The 19,994-nt window shown below is 38.4% G+C and overlaps 1 protein-coding gene across 1 annotated transcript in view; it reads left to right on the top strand.

The window, feature by feature from the left end:
- Nucleotides 1-19,994, top strand: part of SYNE1 (spectrin repeat containing, nuclear envelope 1) — a 250,326-nt gene that overhangs the window by 81,255 nt on the left and 149,077 nt on the right. The window contains 9 exon segments of the mRNA XM_040697338.2: nucleotides 693-984; nucleotides 1,677-1,849; nucleotides 4,022-4,331; nucleotides 9,008-9,172; nucleotides 10,396-10,752; nucleotides 14,969-15,105; nucleotides 16,008-16,185; nucleotides 18,022-18,204; nucleotides 19,776-19,919. Coding sequence (XP_040553272.1) covers nucleotides 693-984; nucleotides 1,677-1,849; nucleotides 4,022-4,331; nucleotides 9,008-9,172; nucleotides 10,396-10,752; nucleotides 14,969-15,105; nucleotides 16,008-16,185; nucleotides 18,022-18,204; nucleotides 19,776-19,919 — 1,939 coding nt within the window.

The following is a 19,994-nucleotide window of genomic DNA, read 5'->3' as shown; positions in this document are numbered from 1 at the left end:
TTTTATTATTATTAGGTTTGTCAAGATATAAAAGAAATAGTAGTAAAGTAGTTCAAGTAGTAGTCAAGTAGTTCATGCCTCACAGTATGCTAAAAGGAAGCACCCAGTCACGACCTGTCTACTTGAGCCTGATATAAGACATTTTGGTCTGATGTAAATTCCTGTAATCATAGGATATCCGGAAGGGTGGTCCAGTAGTTTGAGATTAATTGAGGCTGTGTAAGGCCAGAGTTTTAATCCTTTTTACTGAGCCTTCTACCCAATCCCAGATTCAGTATCTAATCCTGGACAAATAGCCTGACCTTTCCATCATGCATTCCCGCCTGTCAAAGTCTATAAACTGCTGAGAAGCTTTGGAAGGTGCAGAAAGGTAGTAGCTCATTCAGAACTGGAAGTCTGAGAGCCATAAAGAAAATAATTTAGCTTTTTATTTAAATGTGCAAAAGAAAGATTTCAGTGTCATAATTTGGAGCATCAAAATCTGCAATAAATTGCCCTATTCACAAGTAAATATATGAATCAGTATATAATATTTCTTTTAAATCTCTTCCAGCTAACTTTTCTGTTAACCAGGATCTCTAACACTGATGGAGTATGTGATTATATGAACAGTCTTCATAACTTCTCACAGTTGCTATAACAACGTCATATGCTTTTTTAAATTGATTTGCAATCTCAATTCTTTCTTTCAGGGAATCTTGTGAAAAGCTGGCCCAAATTGCACAGGCTTTAAATGAGGAAGGGCATGGTGCAGGAAGGGAAGTGCGCCTGGCCTCTCAACATCTCACCAATTATCAAAACATGGTCAAAACTGTCAAGGAGAAGCTGCGAACTTGTCAACTTGCACTCCAGGAGCACCTCACTTTGGAGGAGGCACTACAGAGCATGTGGTCATGGGTGAAAGAGGTTCAAGAAAAACTGGCCTCGGCTGAGAGTACAGTTGGTAGCAAAGCCATGCTAGAGCGACGACTGGCACAAATTCAGGTAAAGAATGGTAGGACTGGACTTTATGCATCATCAAGATTAACGCTATATGAGGGCCACATCAATGGAAGAGGAATGGTTTTGTATTCTATTTTTTACACTGTTATGAAAAATATTTGAATTTAAAACCATCTTAACAAACTGGGAGATGCAATGTGAGAAACAGGATGAAGTTTCATGGAGAGTTATGCGAGGTATTACATTTAATGAAGAATAACCAACTATGAAAGTGTGTATTCAGATTCAAAATCTGTCTAATGGAGAAAGCCCTGAAACTATTCACCTAGAAAGCCTGTGGCATATATATATTACAGGAGGTTTTCTAGAACAGGCTAGATAGACATCAGTTGGAAAGATCATCAATATAGAGCACTATGGGCTCTTGAGACTTAGTCAAGCTGTGTGTTGCTACCTTTCAGCACAGTGCTTGACCTCCTCATTATCTGCTGCAATGTAAGCAATATTTTAGGATGACCAGTGCAGTGAAATACCTGTGTAGCTGTGGGGAAAGCCATCAGATTCCTTGCACATAACAAGGGATAGACACTTAGAAAAACAGATGCCTAGGAATTCATACTGGACACGTTTTTCAAGGGTAAATGAGTTCAGAAATGGTGTCCTCTGCTGGAAGAATAACAGCCTTCAGCTGACAGCAGATCACACTTAACATTCTGATTTATTTTGCTCCACAGGAGATCCTCTTACTCAAAGGTGATGGTGAAGTTAAGCTGAACATGGCTATTGGCAAAGGAGAACAAGCACTTAGAAGCAGCAGTGAGGAAGGACAAAAGGTGATACAAACAGAACTGCAAAAACTGAAGGATGTATGGAATGACATCATCAGCACATCCATGAGCTGGCAGAGGTAAAACTCACTGAAAAACACAGGTCAAACCCTGACACCTTGCTTAGCACCAAAGAGTAGTACCTTACAGCACATAGGAGTCCACTCTTTCATCAACCAGGACCCCTAGGTCTTTCTCTGCAGGGCTTCTCTCACTGATTGTTCCTCCCAGTCTGTGTATACACCTGGGATTCCTCTGGTCCAAGTGCAAAACCTTGCACTTTACTGTGTTGAACCTCATTAGATTCTCCCGGGCCCACTTTTGAAGTCAGTCAAGGTACCTCTGAATGGCATCCCTTCCTTTCATTGTGTCAACTGCACCACTCAGCTTGGTGCCATCAGAAACTTCCTGAGGGTGCACTCAATTCCATCATCAATGTCATTGATAATGATGCTAAAGAGCATCGGTCCCAAGACAGTTCCCTGGGGGACACCGCTCGTTACCAGCCTCCAACTACAGTACATACATACAACCATTGACCACCACCCTTTGTTTGTGGCCTTTCAATCAATTCCTTATCCACTAGGTAGTCCACCTGTCAAATTCACATCTCTCCAATTTGGACATAAAGATGTGGTGGGGGACCATGTCAAAGGTCTTGCACAAGTCCAGGTAAATAGCATCAGTTGCCTTCCCTTTGTCCATCAATGCCATCAATCCATCATAGAAGGCTACCAGACTGGTTAGGCATGACCTTCCCCTGGTGAAGCTGTGTTGGCTGTCTATGGATTACTGTCATTCCTCACATGATCTAGCATGTCATGCAGGAGGATCTAATATTCATAAAATATAGTAATTGAAAGTAGACTGATGTTTTACTGCATTTGAGACCATATTATTTCTGACTAGAATACTGTTGCTTTTTATTTCCTTCACCATTCTTAATCTGTTCAGAACAAGTTTCTCCTTTCTTTCTTAAGTAATGTGGGACCACATTACTTAAATTTATTTTTTGTCCTCTGAAATCTCTGAATTGCTTTCCATAGTACTAAACCAGGCTGTTCTCAATTTTTGTATCTGTAGATCTGATTACTCCTTCCTAGGCAAAAATATTTTTTCACTACCAAATTCCACCTTTCTTTCATTTCTTTGAACATCTGACATTTAAATTCTGTCATTCAAACTAGCAGCAGCCCTTCCCTATTTATCATCTATGGGTTTTACAAGCAATATAAGTTCCATCATCCTAATCAATATTGGATAGAAACTGGACTTCTGCAAGATCCTAGCTCCTTAGCTTTCTAATAACATCAAAGTTTTCTCTGTGTCAGAAAACTGTCATAGATCTGTAATTTAAACATCTGAGTGCTAAGATATCTCAGTTTTAAATATCAGTTATGGAAGGGGCTATGATATAGGTAAACAGGAGTTCTTCAATTAAAATTGATGCCTCTTTCTCTCATAGTCAAAAACTGTAATACAATTTGATCTAGAAATTTGTAATGGGATGCTTTAAGGTTTTATTCTAACTTCACCCAATTTATGTCATAAAATATTGTGTATATTAGGGGAGACTATCATAATTTTGAATGAAATTCTTACCATAGTCATAACTCCTGCTAAGTCCAATGGAATCAGAAATGCATTCCTCAATACAAGTCCCAGAGAGACTGGGAGATCTGCTAGGAAGAGCAATATGTAAAGAAAGATGTGAAATATATATTAATATATAAATTGAAATTATAAATGAAATTTCATATTCGATATTCATATTCAATATTAAATTTCATATAAAAATGAAATATATATTAATATATATATTAATAATGGTAAAATGGACTATATATAACTGACTTGTTCCTCAAAAAATCACCGGAATACCACTTAATTGTCAATAACTTGTATGTTTTATTGCTGCGACCATAATAAGCTCCACTAATGCTCCAAATTTTACTTTGCTACTTAGGCAATGAAATGTGTATTTCATTAGTGTGAGACAGATACATTGCTTATGGAACCTGTACTAGAGAAGCAGTTGTATCAGGTTATGTGTAGTAGCCCAAAGAACACAGAAATTCTAGAATAGCTTGGATTTAAGCTGACATAGAAAACTAAAACAGGATGGTGGAAAAAGCATATTCTAAACATATTATAGATGACTACACAGTGTAACAAGGTATAAGCAGACTTTTTTTTTGTTTAGACCTTTCAAAAGTTCTCATCTGTACTGCATATGTTTCTTTTAATGTAAGCTGCTTAGAGTCCCTCATCAGCCAGTGGAATGAATATTTGGAAAGGAAAAGCCAGCTGGAACAGTGGTTAGAGAAACTGGATCACAAAGTGGAGCAGCCTTTAGAACCACAGATAGGTCTGAAGGAGAAGTTTGCACAGCTGGACTTCTTCCAGGCTATTGTTTCGGAGATAGAGGATCACTCTGGTGATTTGCAGCAACTTGTTGAAAAAACTGCAGAACTTTATGAAAAAACTGAGGATGATTCTTTTGGAGCAGCAGCTCAAGAAGAACTAAAAACACAGTTTAATGACATCACAACTGTAGCCAAGGTAAGATAAAGGAAAAGGCCACCATTTCAGGTAAAAATTTTAAACAACTCTTTATAAGGCTAAAATTTTGATTTTTCTTAATTTTATAGTGCCTGAAAGACTGAAAGTATTTGAATAGTCTTGCCTTTTGTTATAGTTGAATCTAACAAAAGAGTTCCGTGTAGTTTACTAAAAATTCACTGGAATGCAAAAAGATATTGGGAATTGAAACTGGTGCAGTTTATGAAAATTGAAGGGCATATATTTTATTCCTAGTTTCATGTACACAATAATAGTTTCATGTATATAATATTACTCTGGATATTCTTCTAGATTTATTTTCATCCAGTTCTTTTTTTTTTTTTTTTTTTAATTCCTAGCAGACATTTACCTAGAAAGATAAAAATGGAATGCCTCCTTGAGCAGAAAACATGGTCAGAAAGAGAAATCTTATTTTCAGAAATACATATGCTAGTATTTTGTGTTATTTCAAGTCATTAATCACTGCAGTTGGTATACAGGTACTCTATTTGATTTCTAAGGAAAGAGCAGCTCAGGGAGCCCTTCCGCTATGAAATCAGAACAGTAACAGTAGCTCTGAGATTGTCTGCATCTTCTCAGCTGCTGGGAAAGTTTACATCAGCAGAAGGCCACGTAATAAGAAACAAATGTTGCTGTGAGACTGAAGTAAACAATTTACACTTGTTTAATAATCTGATGGGAAATATTGCTGGGTTTTTATGTATTGAGAATATTGCTGATGACCTATTTGAAGTAATATGTTGTCTATACAATAAAGAAAGCCGAAGTAAAAAAAAATCAGTAGACCTAACAAGTTATCTGATAGGAAGATAGGAAGAAACATTAAATCTAGAACACATGAATTTACTTCTTTAGAAAAAATCTTTAGGTTTTTTCTTTTTTTATAGTAAGATAGGAAAGTCAGTATGTGGAATCCTGTTGTGTGCTTCTGTCTTTTTCACTTTAATTTCTGGGGTAAGATATACTTACTATAGTTTTATTGCTTTATTCATAGACCATAGATATGCAAGCCCTCTTAGATTTATCTTGTTTGTAATTACCATCTAATGTGAACAAGAAATTGTATACAGACTTTGAAGTCTTCTGGAAGGATGCTCAAGCTGATGGCAGAATGTTCTTTAAATCTATCTAAAGCAGGATACAATGTAGGGAATTGCTGGGACCACTTGACAATCAGAGGTCAAAGGTGCACCCAGGGACAAAAAGGCTATACCAGAGAAGCACCACAAATTTGCATTGTTCCTCCCCACTTGAAGGCATTGAGGATATTCTCACACCCGTATTTCTGTCATAGCAGGCAGGCAGGAGGAGATAGAGTTTTCTGTTAAATATATGGGAAATCTTAAACCAAGCAGCTAGTTATTAATAACTACCCATGGGCAAATGGCATTTAGCTGTGGTTTCTTGAGAAGCGCTCAAACAGAAATTACCGAAAAGCTGGCCAAGCGGGGTGGTAACTCTGTCAGCCTGTGTCACTGCCAGCTTCAAGGGAGGCCCTATGGGGAACTGCAGTCTCATGAACATGGCTGATGTCATTGGAGGCTACACTCAATAATGGAATTGGTGGGCAGTATTGGATAAATATAGACTGCTGAGTAAGTATGGTATCTGGAAAGTACAACTTTAAAAAACTGTTGTGGTTTAACTTGGAAGGCAAGTGATCACCACACAGCCATTCAGCTACTCCTCCTCCTCCCACTGGGATTGGAAAGAGATCTGGGAAATAAAATGTGAAGTAGAACTGGTGGGTTGAGATAACTGGGAGGGGAGGGGGTTGGAAGGGAAAAAAAAACAAACGATAATAGTTATAACATAATTATCACATATATTATGTTATATAACAAAACAAGTGATGCACAAGCAATTGCTCACCACTCAACATCCAATGCCTAGCCAGTCCTGATGCAGCAGCTGCCTGCCTGGCCAGTTCCTCACCATTTAAGTTTTTCTCTGCATTTCTTCTTTATGGCATGAAAGATCCCTTTGGCCAGTTTAGGTCAGTTATTCTGGTTCTGTCCCCTCCCAACAACCTGTACCCTCTCAGCCCTGCTCACTGACAGGACAGTATGAGAAGCTGATATGTCCTTGGCTCTATACAGCACCGCTCTCCAATAACTAAAAACATTGCTTTATTATCAGTATTGTTTTTCTCCTAAAGCCAAGCCATAGCATCATACCAGACACTATGAAGGAAAAGTCAACTCTGTCTCAGCTGAAACCAGAACACAAATATGCTGGAGTTCTATTAAAATGTCAATGAGCGCATTAGAATAATAATAATAAAAAAAAAAGTGATAGAGTGGATATAATACACTTGGGTTTTCCAAAATCCTTTGACAAGGTTCCACAAAAAAAGTCTATACGAAAAAGTGAGAAAGTAAGCAACCACAGAATTGGAAGAAAGGTCTTTGATGGACTAAAATTTGATTACATTATAGGAAGAAAAGGTTAGTGATTGTTTCTGAATGAAGAAGAGTCAACTAGGGGAACCTCCAGGAAACTATATGGGAACTAGTTTTGTTCAACTTCTTTGTTGATGACCTGGAGAAGGGAGTGCAGAGTGACTCTTGCAAATAATATTCAGCTATTTTGGACAGTCCGATGACAATTCCAAAAGAACTGTCAAAGATATGATCAAGTGGGCAAAGAGGTAGTAGGTTACTTCAATCAAGGTAAATATAAGGCAGTATCTATAGGGGGATTAAAAAAAAATCTGAAACTTGATTGCATGATTCTGAATTCAGAACTTGCACTTAAAATCCAAGGGACCATTTTTTGTGATTTATTTTGTAAATGGAATTGTTATAAGAAGAGCCTGTAAGGGGTGGGATTCATTTGTTTGAATTGAAGAAAGCTGAGAGAAAGGCAGTCACAGGTTATAATGAAGGTAATGGTTAACCGGAATACAGAATACAGAAATGTTAGTCACCAAATCTGACTGTTTCAAAGAGTGTTTATTAAACCTAGTAGTTTTTTTGTGTGTGTGTGTGTGTTTTTTAAGTGATATCTCTACTCTTTAAAGTAGAGATAAGAAAACTTCCATAATCTGCTGTTATGTATTATTATCAGGAGTTTAAAAAAGAGATGGGCAAAGTAACTGGCAACATACTTATAAACACACACTGAAGAAAAGGAGTAGGCATGAACTTTCTTATGTTCTTAATCTAGTAATTGTAAATGCCAAGGAAGGGGAAGTACCCACATATGTTTGCAAGGTTTGTGTGTTATCCATAAATAACACTGGGTGTTATTTGGCTGGATGAATCAGTAGTCAAGACCAGCAGAGCACTTCTCATGTGCTTAGTACGTGGTGCAGGTATCTCTACTTTGCCTGCATCAGAAGGCACACAATGTCTCCTCCTGCCAATCTGAAGCTGTGGTGCATTTCTGGTGGCTCTATGTCCTCTGTTTTGTGGATAATGAGTACTGTGAACTGTTGTAAACTCATCATCTGTGGGGCAGCAGTGTCCCACAGCAGCACAGGGCCACCAGGCTGAGAAAAGAATTGGTGCCACACAGAGAGGATGGGACAAGACTGGCCTGATAATGTGCCAGGCAAAGCTGCTGCTCCCTTCTCCACTTCCTGTAATGGCAGGACTTATTGACAAGTTTGCAGTCTTTTCTTCGGGAGAGAACAGTACTGACTGAAACTGGTAGAAGACAGTGGCCACCAGAAGAGACCCACTCAAACTGTTCTTTCCCCCTATGCTCTCACTCTACTGGTGTTATATTTTGGTGCAAATGCAGTAAGGTGTGTGTTTGCCTACCATGAGGCTCTTTTGCTGCCTTAAGAGGATGTTTATTTTTTTTAGGTCAGGAAGATGTGGACATTTTCTTACATGTTTGTTGCACCAAAAGTGTAAAGATGTAAAAACTTTGAGGATTAACTTTAGGTCATAGTTGTTTAGTTGTTAACCATCAAGGAAACACTCCAAGAAATTACAATTATTATTTTCAGAAGGAACCTAATTAACTTTGAAAATAATTATTTGAATGTTGAGTTATTCAAAATTAAAAGTAAATTCTGTTTAATTCATAACTGTTTGTAATTAGTTTAAGGACACTTAGGTCTAGATCTATGTATCCACCCAGGACTGAAAGCTATTGACAGCTATTTGATTAGCTCAGTTCACTTCTGGTTAGTTTTGATAAACATTCCTGAGAGTTAGTTCTTATGAATTTAATAACAAATTGACATAGTCAGACTCAAGGCCAGTCTAGACCAGAACACTATTTTATCTGATTATAATAAGGTAAACTGGCCCCACTTTAAGATTACATTAAAATACTGTTGTGGAACCATGTTATCATTGCATGTTTGTGCCAGGGAAAGAGTCCTGTAAGGGTATAAGAGAGATGACTTGGGGATGTCCACTGCTTCTGATCTGATGACTAAAACAGAAGTTGGCACCCTAAACTCCTCATTTGTGACCCTCTTATGGGAGGACTCTGTGACTCTCCTTAATACTTATGGAGACTTGCTTCTAAATAAGAGCTGTGTTTCTGCCAGCATTCCTGCCTAGACAAACCAAAACCAAACATTGTTCTGTGTAGCACAGTGTAGTCCAGCTCTCTATATCATTAAAGTCTGGACAGAAGCCAGGAAAGTGTTTAAGTACCTTAATGTTTTGTGTTTTTTTCCTTCTAAACAATAGGAGAAAATGAAGAAAGTGGAAGACATTGTGAAGGATCATTTGCTATACCTCGATGCAGTGCATGAATTCACAGACTGGCTACATTCTGCAAAGGAAGAGCTGCACCGCTGGTCAGATGCAACTGGAGATACATCAGTGATACAGAAAAAGCTGGCCAAAATCAATGTAAGAACTGTTAGCTATCACAATTTCATCTGTGATTCAGAACCTATAATCCAGAGCATTAAAACTGTTCAATCTTGTTCTTTGTTTATTTGAAGTGGAAATTACATTTCAGTGAGCTGAAAACACACTTTCTAAGCTATGATGTGTTATTGCCTCCCTTCCTTAGCTTTACAAAGCTAATGTAGTAAAAGCACAATCAGACCTGAGTTAGCTACCTCATACATGGAAAGAATTGGAGCTGCATGACATAGTGCAAGGATCGTTATCCCTAAACACACTGGAAGTGTATGGGTTGCCTCTGTATATGTACTCTCCTTACCCTGGCATCTCAGTGTGTCCATCCATTCGTAGGCATTTGATAGAGAGCAAGTTATGCATTTCTGAATGTAGCATTCAAGCAGAATTCGTGCTTTGTTCATTCCTGATGTTTACATTACGCTAGCAGTGTTTCAGCCTGCTCCTAAATAAGAGTGGGCCAGTGAACAGACCAGAGGAGGCTTCAGGACAGCCAGATCAACTTATAGACACACCTCTTGCTTACGCTTGGATAGTTTCTAGCCTCCTTTGTGCTCAAATTCCCCATGTATGATATGAGAAAGGGAGGAGACAGTAGTTCCTAGTTCATAACACTAACAAGAGAATAAATAATATTACTTTAGCACATAGTGACTGGGATAATACTTGCATTTTCCAAGTTTTAAAGCTGAAAACTACCAAATTCTCCTGTAGCTTGTGTAAGGGTGAAACAGTCTGCTGTAGAAAGAATTCAGAAAGAAACAACCAAAAGCACAAAGCCACATGTGCAACCAATTATGGCACATCACAGCTCATGAGTAGGCTGCTGAATGCTTTTTCTGAGCAGCACAGCTTTGTTCTTAAAACTGGCACGAACAGCTCTGTTCCGGCGGTTCTTGTGTAAAACATCACAAAACAGTTATTTTCTGAGTCTTAGCCTAAGCAGTATTTTTCAGTATCTAAACCACAGTTATTCCTCTCCTAATCTGATGGAGGTTTCAGAACCGCTTTGCAATCAGCACACAGCACGTACCCGCTCCTGACTGTGCTTTAGTCTCGTGCCGCTCCGCACGCAGCATGGCTGTTCCCGAAGCGGAGCAGCTGGAACCGCAGCTCGGAGCAACGCGCGGCCTGCACTGCGGCTGCCCCACGCGTGGCGGGCCCCCTTCCCAGCTGTGGCCAGTTACCATGGCGATGTTGCTTTGCAGGAGCTGGTAGACTCTCGCCAGATCGGCGCGGGCCGCCTCGGCCGAGTGGAGACGCTAGCTCCCGCAGCGAAGCGCAGCACGAGTGCCGGCGGATGCCAGCTCCTCGCCGCTGAGATGCAGGCCCTGCAGTTGGACTGGAAGCAGTGGGAAGAAAGCGCTTTCCAGAGCCAGCGCAGCCTGCGGGACGTGCTGAGCCAGATGGCCGTGTCGGAGCAGGAGTTCGCCGCGCAAGTTGCGCGGCTGGAGGAGGCCGTGCAGCGGTTCGGCGGGCTGCTGGCTGACTGGTCGCAGAGCCTGGCTCCCCTCGACAGCCGTCACACCGACGCCGAGATCGTGGAGAGCTGGCGCAAGGAGAAAGTAAGCTCGCTTCTCTTTTCCAAGCGGTTTTTGGGTTGTAAATGTACGATGACTGAGGACAGGCAACTTCTGCCCGGTGGCACAGTCAAAGAATGGGAGAAGTAGCAAATAATACAATGCATTTGTGAAAAATCTCCCTAAAAAATTCAAACTTTCCAAGCTTTTTCTTTAACTGTATTCAAAGCAAGCAGTGTTTACAGAAGACATTTATTTGGCCTCTGCTGTACAAGGCTTAGCAAGCACTGCCCGGAGCTCAGACCTTAACAATTGGGCTTGGCTGTAGGAAAATGAAGGAGCCATCATACTGCCTCTGAACTTCTCCTCGGGCTGCTCAGCACTGCAAGCCAAGTCTGAGATTGGGAAAATATGAGGCATTTCCTACATGCCGAGCAGCAGCGGGAGTTATTTCTTTCTTACTTACAACTCGTTGCCTGTGTGTTGAGTTTACACATTCCATTTCTTGAACTGTCCTTCACATTATGCATGTTAAGAACTTGTCCTGTATTTGAAGTTGTATTGGAAACCGGTATACTTGCTGACTGCTTTGCTGTGGGATGTAGTGGAATTCAGAGAGGCAGTTCCTTTTTATTTTGCTCTTCTAGCGAATATTCCACATGCGTATATATATCACGCACACTTATACAAATGTGTGTTCACAATAATGAAGGTACTTACATGTATGTATGTAGATTCATGTGAATCACAGATGTAAAGATACACAGTACCTTACTCTTCCCTTCCTGTGTTACAACCAAATACCTTCAGTAAAACTTACACGATGCTTGCTTTCTATCCCCTTCACTGAAAAAAAACAGTCGAAAAGTCCTAGAACAACTTCTATTTAAACTGAGATTATAAATCTCCTCCTCTAGAGTCTGTGCCAAGTTATTTCTATGGCTTCCTCCTTCACAGAATTCAAAGATTTGTGCCTTTGTGCCAGTACATAACTGTAGGAATAATAGAGTTGAAGTTACACTGGAGTAAATAATGGTACAAATAAGCAAATAGTTATGTTTCAAAAAAGGAAAATAGGACATGGAATTATCAGCAAGAAACAGCTGTAACTATCAGGTTTTTTTTTTTTTTTAATAAGTAGAGTAACTACACTCATAAGACATGATTTTACTAGTACTGTATATGCTATGAATGTACTGTCACTCTATGTAAAGCTCCTTATTTAGATTCTAAAGTTGTAAACTTAGGGTAAGGACAAGAATGCAGAGGAAATACAAGATGTGCTATGTGCAGCCCTACTATATAAAATTATATAATTTGAGGAAATGTAGTCAGGACAGTAGTCCTTCAATTTCTGAACCAAGAAGATGGGTCCTATTGTGAATGTAAAACAGCATTGCAGCATTCTCTTCCCATTGTCTCACAGCGATTCTGTTGTCATGTAAACCAAGGCCACAAGTTAAAAATGCATTTCCTAATTCTCAGAATCACCAGGCTCACTCTGTTATCCTGTACTCAAGCTTTGTTCCTTTCAGATATGTGCAACATATGATATGTCTCTAGAGTTAATTTTGCAGTGCTTCCATAATCTATTAATGTAAACAATTTTCAGTAACATTAATGCGGTGAAGCTCTGACTGTGGTTTAAACCACTATTATACAGAGCCAGCACATACCCATAACTTTATTTTTCTCAAAATTGATTGATTTTACTTTTTTTCCTGTCAGTTCAGGTACCGTAAAGACAAAATCTCATATTTAACTTGCTCAGAAATGCACGCTATGCATCTGAAAAACATTTCACAATCAGCAGACCTTAAGAACAGAGATATAAAGGCATGAAGTGTGTCTAGTGGGCAGCAAACACATCAGCAAATCCTTGAATTTTTTACGTTTGTTTTTCATACTGCTGATGTTCCTAACGTGTTTTCACTTTTGATTTATGTAAGTGGGTATCTGTTTATTGCAGAGTTCGTTAATACTTTACAGTGAAAAGTACTCTTTGTGGGAAATCATATTACAAATTTCAGAGTTAAAAAGTATTTTCAAAACCTTTGCTATATTTTTACATATTTAATTTGTGTCTTTCCTAAGCATTCAATTTTATGCTGATAGACAATCGCAAAGCATTTATTATATATATTTTCAGCCATCGTTTTGTACAGACTGAGAAACACAACTGAGAGGTTTCCTTGCCCCACTTCCTTTGTCTCCTTTCTAATCCATCTTCACTTTCATGTGATCAGTTTCTTAGAACTCTACATCCATTTCTTCCAGATTGGACCTTAGATTTAGCCAAAGCGTCAAACTGATCTCTGCATGCCAAATGCTCTGGCTTGCCTGCACTGCAGAATTTTTGCTGCAGTGAATGTAACTAGCTAGAAGATTGTTATTTTTCTCCGGGTTAGTTTAAGAAGAATTCCCAAATAATCACATTTGCAATGAGACAAGGAGCCAAGTCTGCACTGCTAGTTATGCTGGAGTGGCTGGCAGGGTTTCACAGTGGAGATCACAGAATCACAAAATGGGACCACAAAATGGGAAGGGGCCTCAAAAGATCATCTAGTCCAATCCCCCTGCCGGAGCAGGAACACCTAGATCAGGTCACACAAGAACATATCTGGCAGGTTTAAATGTCTCCAGAGAAGGAGAACCCACAAGCTCTCTGGGCAGCCCGCTCCTGTATTCCGTCACACTCACTGTAAAGAAGTTTTTTATCATATTGATGTGGAACATCCTGTGTTCCAGCTTGCACCCTTTGCCCCTTGTCCTGTCATTGGATGTCACTGAGAAGAGCCTGGCTCCATCCTCATGACACTCACCCTTTACATATTTAACATTAATGAGGTTACCCCTCAGTCTCCTCTTCTCCAAACTGGAGACCCATCTCCCTCAGCCTCTTCTAGTAAGGGAGATGCTCCACGCCTTTAATCATTCTTGTTGCTCTGCACTGGACTCTCTCAAGCAGTTCCTTGTCCTTGAACTGAAGGACCCAGGGATGCTATGGACATCAACATGAGGACTGTTTCTGTTGTAGTAGTTATCATGCTTCTCTGAGTGACATTAGCTAAATCAACAAAAGTAATTTTTTTTCTTTTTGACTTAGCTGTCTACAAAGCAAGTCTCCCAGTGCAGCAATGATGGCCAGGAACTCTCACAGGATTGTAAAAATCTGTACTTTTAAATTATGAAACACTCTGAAAATATCAGAGCTTTAGAAACGTTGTGAAATTTTGAGTGTAAATTCTTTTTTCTTTTTTTTTTTTTTTTTTGGACACAGCTCAAAATAGTTTTTATTGAGCATACTAAACTCTTGCAACCTCAAAGCCCAATGGTGTCCTGGGTTCCATCAGAAGAAGAGTGGCCAGCAGGGCAAGAGAGGTGATTGTCCCCCTCTATTCTGCCCTTGTGAGGCCTTAGCTTAGAGTACTGTGTCCAGGTCTGGGGCCCCCAACACAGGAAAGATGTGAGGCTTTTGGAGAGGGTGCAGAGAAGGGCCACGAAAATGATCCAAGGGCTAGATCACCTCCCTTATGAAGATAGGCTGAAGGAACTGGGCTTGTTCAGCATGGAAAAGAGAAGGCTGTGGGGAGATCTCACTGTGGCCTTCCAATATTTAATGGGAATTTATAAACATGATGGAAATCAACTTTTTACGTGGTTAGATAGTGATAGGACAGGGGGGAATGGTTTTAAAGTAAAGGAGAGAAGATTTAGATTAAATGTCAGTGGGAAGTTTTTGAATGAAAGTGGTGAGGTGCTGGAACAAGTTGCCCAGAAAGGCTGTGGATGCCCTATCTCCACAAGTATTCAAGGCTAGATTGGATGGGGCCCTGGGCAATCTGATCTAGTATTTCATCTAGCAGCCGGCAACCCTGCCTGTGGCATGGGAGTTGGAACTTGATGATCCTTGAGGTTCCTTTGAACCCAAGCCGTTTTATGATTCTGTGATATGATTTTCCATTCCTTAGTTGTATGTAATTTCATGTACACACAGCTAATCGACAATACTGTATCTCATTTATTAAGATAAAATGCATGTCTTGGACTTTTCAGTGAAGACTTTCTGAGCTAAAAAAGTTGAAGAAATTTAGCCTCTGGAAGCCCGTAATTTCAAATAAACCTCTGAACTCCCGTGTGTTTGATTGCTAAAATACTCTCAAAAGTGGATACACATGAATTGTAAGTGGAATTGAATATGAACTTTGATTTTTTTAAAAAAATTATTTATAAATATTGTACATTTCTTTTGTTTTAACAGGAAACATCAGATGCTCTGATAAAGTCTGAACATGTGATAGATGAAATCAAGACTCAGTTAAATGATCTTTGCAGATTTTCCAGAGATTTGAGTACCCATTCTTCAAAAGTTTCTGGGTTGATTAAGGAGTATAACAGGTATACTGTCATCTTGTTTACTGGTAATCAGTCCGTTATGTTTTTGCATACAAACTTCGTTTTAGGGAATCGTTAATTGGAATTTTAGAATTTGAAAGAGAAGTAGACAGTGACTAGAAACTTTTTCTTTTTTTTTTTTTTTTTTTTTTAAATAGTGGTGTCAATAGAGAGTGTAAAAAGTAGCACTTTATCTCTTTTTTAAGAGCCAGTCTATGCTACCAAACTGAGCTTAAGCCAGCACCTGGTCTATTGTAGGAGGAGTCCTTGTAAGAAACTGAGGTACAGCTGTAGTTCATCTGCCAGAAAAAGTAACTAGCTATAACAGCTATTTATTTATTTATGGCAATTTTATTCTTCATTTTATTCCTATTTTTACCCAAATCAGGGGAGCTAATGTTTGTCTGTTTTCTTATTTTCTCTCAGCTCACTGTAGCTATTGACACCCTGTAATTCAGACACACGATTCTGCTGTCTCTTGCAGGGGTTGTAGTTTTTGGCTTCTGTAACTGCAAAAGAAGGGCATGATGACCCAAGTTGATCCTTTCTAATGTTACAAATTTAACTATGTCATTGAAGTTCAAATTGTAATTGCTGTATTTCCATGTCCTGTGCCTAGATAGGAAAAGGCTTGTAGGAACTTCGTACATAGGAGTACTGAATCACACTAGAAATGCTTATCTATCATATCTGTGAATATCCCAATTTGCACGCTTCACTTTTAAGGAATTTGAAACTTCTAATGGACTTCCTGGTGCCTCAGTTAAGTGCTTACAGTTGGTGGGAGGAGTCCAAGTTAACCTAACCTCACTTCAGAGAACTAAGCAATAGCATTGTCACCTAACGGAGTCCTGCCGTTCTTCCCTCTCTTGTTCTCTTCTGCTTCCCTGATGTGATAAATCCAGCCTTTGCCTGCAAGCTTCAAAGGGATGTCAGAGTAAAGAGCAGATCTTGCAACAAAGATTTCGGACAAGTTTCAGGGACTTCCAGCAGTGGCTGGTCAGTGCGAAAGTCACCACAGCCAAATGCTTCGATGTACCTCAGGATATCAGTGAAGCTTCAGCAAGTCTACAGAAAATACAGGTAAATTTATAGCAATAAATTATTCACTTAAGGGAGATATATGTTACAGTGTGGAAAAAAAATATGTTTTGAAGATAGGAGAGTAATATTTAATTAAAAGGGCACCAGAACTGGGACTTAGTACCTGAAATTATTTTAAAGTTACATGAATATTCTTCCTCAAATGTGATAATAGACCCCTTATAAAGTGAGAACAAGGTAAAAAGGTATGAAGTGCAAGCAGGTATTTAAAAAGTCTGTTTTTCACAGAAAGCTAAAACAAGCTAATATGTGAAAAGGAATGCCATTTAAATTTTGTTTTATTAAAGCAAATAAAGTTATTGTATGAGTAAAATATAACCATAACTTTAAGCAAAAAATAACAAAGTTAGTTACATAATGAGAATATTAAACGTTCAGACAGACAGTATAACAGGAGTAATTCATGTCAGTTTCACAGAAGATACCAAGACCCAAATCACTTTCTCCTGTTCCTGGTAAATTTACTTTCCTTTGCTTAAATGGTTTATTTAAAAGGGTCAACAATACTGTATTAAAGTAGCAATTTTTTTCTACTCCATATTGAGAGGTTTTTTTTCTGAGTAAATATGAAGGGTTAAAAAAGCCAGCAGATTTTGACGATTAATAAAAGAGTTCTTAGCAAAAACAGTTTCCAACAGTGGTCAGATTTTTATTTTATTGCTGAAGCTTCTTAGTTGCACAAGGACTTAGATTGTCCTCATTACTTGTGAATGTTACTGTAGATGGAAGTGGGATTTTTTGATGTGCATTAACTGCGTTAAGACTTCCAGGAATGTCATAGGAGCCTATATAAACATCAATTTTATTTTTGTTAAAAGTTATTATTTTGTCTGTTAACGCAGTTGACATCATTAAGTCACAAGGCAATCACATCTTTGATTTTACTGAAGAAAGAGCTTGAGCAAAGTATTTCAAAGCTTACAGACCCTTTGCATTCACTTCTTGGACCTCTAGTGAAGCACATAATCAGAATCTTTATATATATATATATATATTTTTATTTTTTTTTATCAAGCCCTTTACATACAATATGAAGGTAACCTGATGATTATGAATATTAAACTATTTTTCTATCATGTAAGCGTGATAATAAAGTAATTTCATGTTTGAGGCTGCTAAACTCATTTGAATCCTAATTACTCACAAAATCTTTAAAAAAATTACAAGTTATAAGAATATTATTCCAGCACACTGGAATATTAACATCTCATTATTTCCTTACATTACCTAATTCTTTAACAGAGGTTTCCATATAGTTCTTTCACACCAAGATTGTGCAAGAATTCTGTGACAAAAAAGCTTTGAGCCAGGCAAAGTAAAATAAGGATAAAGAGACTAAATCACACAGCTTAGATGTTGCTAAGGTTCTAAGCCTTAACCCACACCCCTACACATTGATTGGATGGCCAGTGTGGCTGTCTCCAGTGTGCAAGGCAGCGTGTTCCCCTGCTTTACTGAAATGGAAACCATACTACGTTCTGTACTGTGAATGCTTGAAGAAGTGTAATGCCCAGCTGAAAGACCAGTAATGTCTCATAAAGTGCAGATGATATAGGTAATCCTGGAATCATAATTTAAGTGCATTTCTGGATTAAGTAGCTATTATCTCTATAGTATGCATGATTGTCCCTCATAAATATGAATGATATTAAAACATACTGAAATATGAATTAAGAAATTAACGTGCAGAAACAGTAAACTCCTATTTCTGTTAAATTTCCTGGAAGCTTGCCATTGACCTTTACTGGGACCCAAAGCTAACGAAAATAACTTTACAGAATGCAAATAGAAAGGTTTTTTTTTAATTGTTTTTAGGAATTCTTATCAGAAAGTGAGAATGGACAACATAAATTAAACTTGATAGCATCCAAAGGAGAACTGCTGTGCTCTGTTTTGCCAAAGGAGAAGGCTAAAGTTATCTCGGACAAATGCGCTATGGCTAAGGAAGACTGGAAAAATTTTATCAGCACCCTCCATCAGAAGGAATCTGCACTGGAGGTATTGAACAAAATCATAGTGGGGAAATGTTGAGTCTAAATTTCCTCTTTGCTTTTTGTTTCAAACCGCACACACTTAATAGATATCCTTGCTGATTTGTTGTATTAGCAGCAGGTGTTTATGACACAACATAGTTAATAGTTACTTTCAAGAGGTCTCATTTTTCCATTTCCATTTTACTCATGTTTACTTATGTCCTTCCCACATGAACGTACTTCAATTGGGGTGTTTCATGTGGAAGAGTGTTGTTAAGAGTAACTGAGAGCAGCAAAGACAGCCAAGGCTGAAATTACCATAAGCTTTAGAAAAGTATTGGATTACTAGTATACATTAAAATACATTTAAAAAAAAAAAAAAACTTTTAACCCTGAATTCTGACACCAGTGCTGATAAAGCTCTGGTACAGTGAGTAAATGTCATCACTTTTACTGCAAACTGATGAAATGTAAGCAATTTGAACAACTTTCTAAACAAACCCCAGTGCCCTTCTCTGTTCAGAATTCACAATTCAGCCAGCGTATATTCGCATATAAGGTGAGTGTCTTTACAGTGTTCTCTCTTTTAACTTTGTAGGTTTTAAGGTCAAAAAGTCTTAGCTGAAATTCCTTGCATTTCATAGAATTAAAGTCCTTAGACCTTCCTGTTTTGGAATAGTAATGTCTATTCAGCTGAGAAAAAAAAAATGTAAATAGATTTTAGTATGCTGTAAAAAAAAAAAAAAAAAAAAAAAGGATTTTTTCAAAGAAAATTCTTGGGTAGAAGAAGGTAAGTTTCCTCATCTCAGGAGAGCCATGGGAAGGAAGATTTCTTTAGATGTTAATCTTTTTGAGCACAGCATTTGTCAGTCTTGTAGGACTACTCTTGCAGTATGATGTTAAAATTATAAGGCTATAGCTAAAAAGAAAACAAAGTCAGTCTGAAAACATATAAATAAAATAACCAGGACATAGAAACTGTCCTGTTTGGATTTCTATTCCATATGTGTGTTTTTTTTTCAGGTGCTCATTTTAATTATGCAGAATAACCCTATGAGAAAATTATGCAGGCACTAAAGGAGTGCCTATACTTAAAACCAAGACTTTATATTGAAAGAAAATATAATCAGAAATGAGCCTCAGGATAAGGTTAAGCTTAGTCAAACAGCCCCTAGGAATAATGGCAGGCCTTTAAAAGTGGGTTAGTGTGAATGACTGCAGGCAGTTGTAAGATAACTTACTTCCCAAAGTAGGCTTGCTTCACACACTCCTAGTTGTGTGAGATAGACTTTTGTTCAGTCAAAGCTAATAAAGTCAAAGCTTTGTAAAGCTTTCAGTTCAGTTGAAATTTGTTTCAGCCTCTTCTCAACTGTGTAAACATCCTACATAGTTACCTTTGTTTTGTATCTTAAGCAGCTACTCTCTCAAAGTTTTCTTTCAGTATCTCTGTGGTGTGAGGAGCAGAGGAACTATCATTTTATTTGGCTGCAATAGTGTATTTTTTGTGTGTACTTGATCTGTGGGTTGTGCATTACAATTATATTCAGTGTAGTGGAATTGTTCATAAACCTGTGTGTGCCTAACCTGCGTTCTCAGAACCTAAAGATCCAGATGAAGGACTTTGAAGCGACTGCTGAGCCTCTGACAGAATGGCTGAGCACAACAGAAAAGATAGTACAAGGAAGTAGCAGTCGCCTCCATGACCTTTCTTCCAAGAGGAGAGAACAGCAAAAGTTGCAGGTGATTTCTTAACTTTAAACAGAGCCAGCCTTTCATCGCCCATTCTGCTGGCTTCATTTACGCTTTACAAGAGCT

The sequence above is a fragment of the Gallus gallus genome, chromosome 3 (genome assembly GCF_016699485.2).
Source record: "Gallus gallus isolate bGalGal1 chromosome 3, bGalGal1.mat.broiler.GRCg7b, whole genome shotgun sequence".
In the NCBI taxonomy this organism is placed as follows: Eukaryota; Metazoa; Chordata; class Aves; order Galliformes; family Phasianidae; genus Gallus; species Gallus gallus.
This window is presented reverse-complemented; position numbering and strand designations above follow the sequence as displayed.